Genomic DNA, 2428 nt, shown 5'->3' with positions numbered 1-2428 from the left:
GTATATAATTTTTATATAATTTAAAATATATATTTTTTAGTTTTTTTTATATATATATAGACTTATTTCAGCAAGTTGCCATAGCAACATTTTAATCTAGTTTAACTTGACACACTAAAATAACTAAAAAAATATATAAATTATAAAAACTATATAGACTTATTTAAAAACAACAAAAATGTATAAAAATGACAAAAACACACAACAAAATTGCTAAAACTTTAACTAAAATTAACATGAAAGCAGAAAATATCAAAATAAAATCTATTTCAAAATATTAACAGAAACTATAATAGTATGTCAAAATTATAATAGTATAATTTTGTACTATAATAGTACAAAAACTATAATAGTATCTCAAAGATACTAAAATAACACTGATCTGAAATCTGACAATTATGGAAGCAAACTAACCTAAAAAAACAAACAAACAGTGGTTTTGCCTGTATTGTCTTGCCTTAAATGTTGTAAATTTACAGTGCTGGCAGTTTGAGTTCAGTGTACTTTTGCAAACATATTTCCAATGGAAATCAACAGCATGTCACAGATGCTGTATGTTGAGAATAGCCAGAAAGTCCCTTCAGTCCTGCTTTGCTGCAGAATGAGAGAGGTGGACTTTGAGCGGCGTCGCAGTACCTGAATACTGAGCGTCTCTGTCAGTCTCTGGACGCTCACGCGGTGGAGAAGCCCGTTGGCCAGATTCCTGCCGCTGGCTCGGAAAACCTCCGCGTCTCTGTTGTGCTGCAGTTTGTACCTGACGTCCAAATGTCCTTTAGAACAAAGAGCACTGGATTTCTCAACAGGCTTTATATGGTAAAAAGTCACTGTTTAACCGCAGAAAACATCAGCATGCGACAGAAGCCAATGTGTTTTGCAACTACAAAGCTTCTTCTTAAGAGGATTAAAATTAAATCCTCTATGAAACAAAACAGATGCGGAAATAAATTAAAAAACTAATTTTTGCGTGGAATTAATCATGCACATCACCTCAGGTGAACTTAAAAGTTCTTTACAAAGCTAGTTTTTAAACATGTAATCATACACTGCCATTCAAACGTTTTGGATCAGTACGATTTTTTATGTTTTTTAAAGAAGTCTCTTCTGCTCATCAAGATTGCATTTATTTGATTAAAAATACAGAAAAAACTGTAATATTGTGAAATATTATTACAATTTAAAATAACTGTTTTCTGTTTGAATATACTTTAAAATGTAATTTATTTCTGTGATCAAAGCTGAATTTTCAGCATCATTACTCCAGTCTTCAGTGTCACACGATCCTTCAGAAATCATTCCAATATGCTGATTTATTATCAATATTGGAAACAGTTTTGGTGCTTAATATTTTTTGAAACCTGTGATACATTTTTCATGATTCTTTGATGAATAAAAAAGTTCAAAAGAACAGCATTTATCCAAAATAGAAATCTGTTCTAACAATATGTTTTTACTATCACTTTTTATCAATTTAACAAAAGAAAAAAAAAACTTTACTGCCCCCAAACTTTTGAACGTATAAAAATATATATAGTTCCAAAAGATTTCTATTTGGTATTAAAGATGTCATTTTAAACTTTTTATTCATCAAACAATAAAAAAAAAAAAGTATCACAGGTTCCAAAAAAAATAAAAAATAAAAAAGCAGCAAAACTGTTTCCAACCCTGATTTCTGAAGATCATGTGACACTGAAGACTGGAGTAATGATGCTGAAAATACAGCTTTGATCACAGAAATAAATTACATTTTAACAGATATTCACATAGAAAACAGTTATTTTAAATCACGATAATATTTCACAATATTACTGTTTTTGATCAAATAAATGCAGGCTTCATGAGCAGAAGAGACTTCTTTAAAAACATTACAAATCTTACTGATCACAAATGTTTGGACGGGGTTTTGCATGTGACAAATATTAAATGTGGCATGTTGCTATACGGCTGTTAGCGTGCTTGTTTCTGTGCTAATGGATCAGCTGTCTTTTGCTTGCAATTTTTAGGTGAACTGTCCTGTTAATTAATGTGTATGGACACTGAGAAATAAATAAAAATGGCATGCAACAGGAACAGGAAGCTGTCAAAGCAGCCGGCGGGGTTCTGGAGGCTGTTATGGACTTTCTGCATAATTGCACTAGCAGGTATTAACGCCACACGCTGTCTGCTGCTTGCTCTCTGTGTGTGCCGTGATGAGCCAGATCCACAGTTTACTGAATTCTGCTGCTGCGGCGGCGGCGCGGGACGCCACAATAATTGGCCCTAACAGCATGCCAAATAAAACAAGACTATTTTGGGTAACATACTTTGATGTTTTGTAATTAAAATAGTATTTGTTAAAACAAAATCTACACAATTTTATATAAGCATCCATTCCAACAAGCTCAAGTAATTCATTACACTGTGTTCTAACTTATTTTAGTATTATATATAT

The 2428-nt window shown here is 32.0% G+C and overlaps 1 protein-coding gene across 1 annotated transcript in view; it reads right to left on the bottom strand.

Annotated features, from left to right (window-relative positions):
• cntnap3 (contactin associated protein family member 3) overlaps positions 1-2428 on the bottom strand; it is a gene marked incomplete at its 5' end in the record, with an annotated part of 97137 nt that overhangs the window by 12517 nt on the left and 82192 nt on the right. The window contains 1 exon segment of the mRNA XM_016544049.1: positions 637-770. Coding sequence (XP_016399535.1) covers positions 637-770 — 134 coding nt within the window.

This window comes from Sinocyclocheilus rhinocerous, unplaced genomic scaffold (genome assembly GCF_001515625.1).
Source record: "Sinocyclocheilus rhinocerous isolate Xijiao unplaced genomic scaffold, SAMN03320098_v1.1 scaffold700, whole genome shotgun sequence".
Taxonomy (NCBI): Eukaryota; Metazoa; Chordata; class Actinopteri; order Cypriniformes; family Cyprinidae; genus Sinocyclocheilus; species Sinocyclocheilus rhinocerous.
Note: the sequence above shows the minus strand (reverse complement) of the source record. Positions and strands in the feature narration are given on the sequence as shown.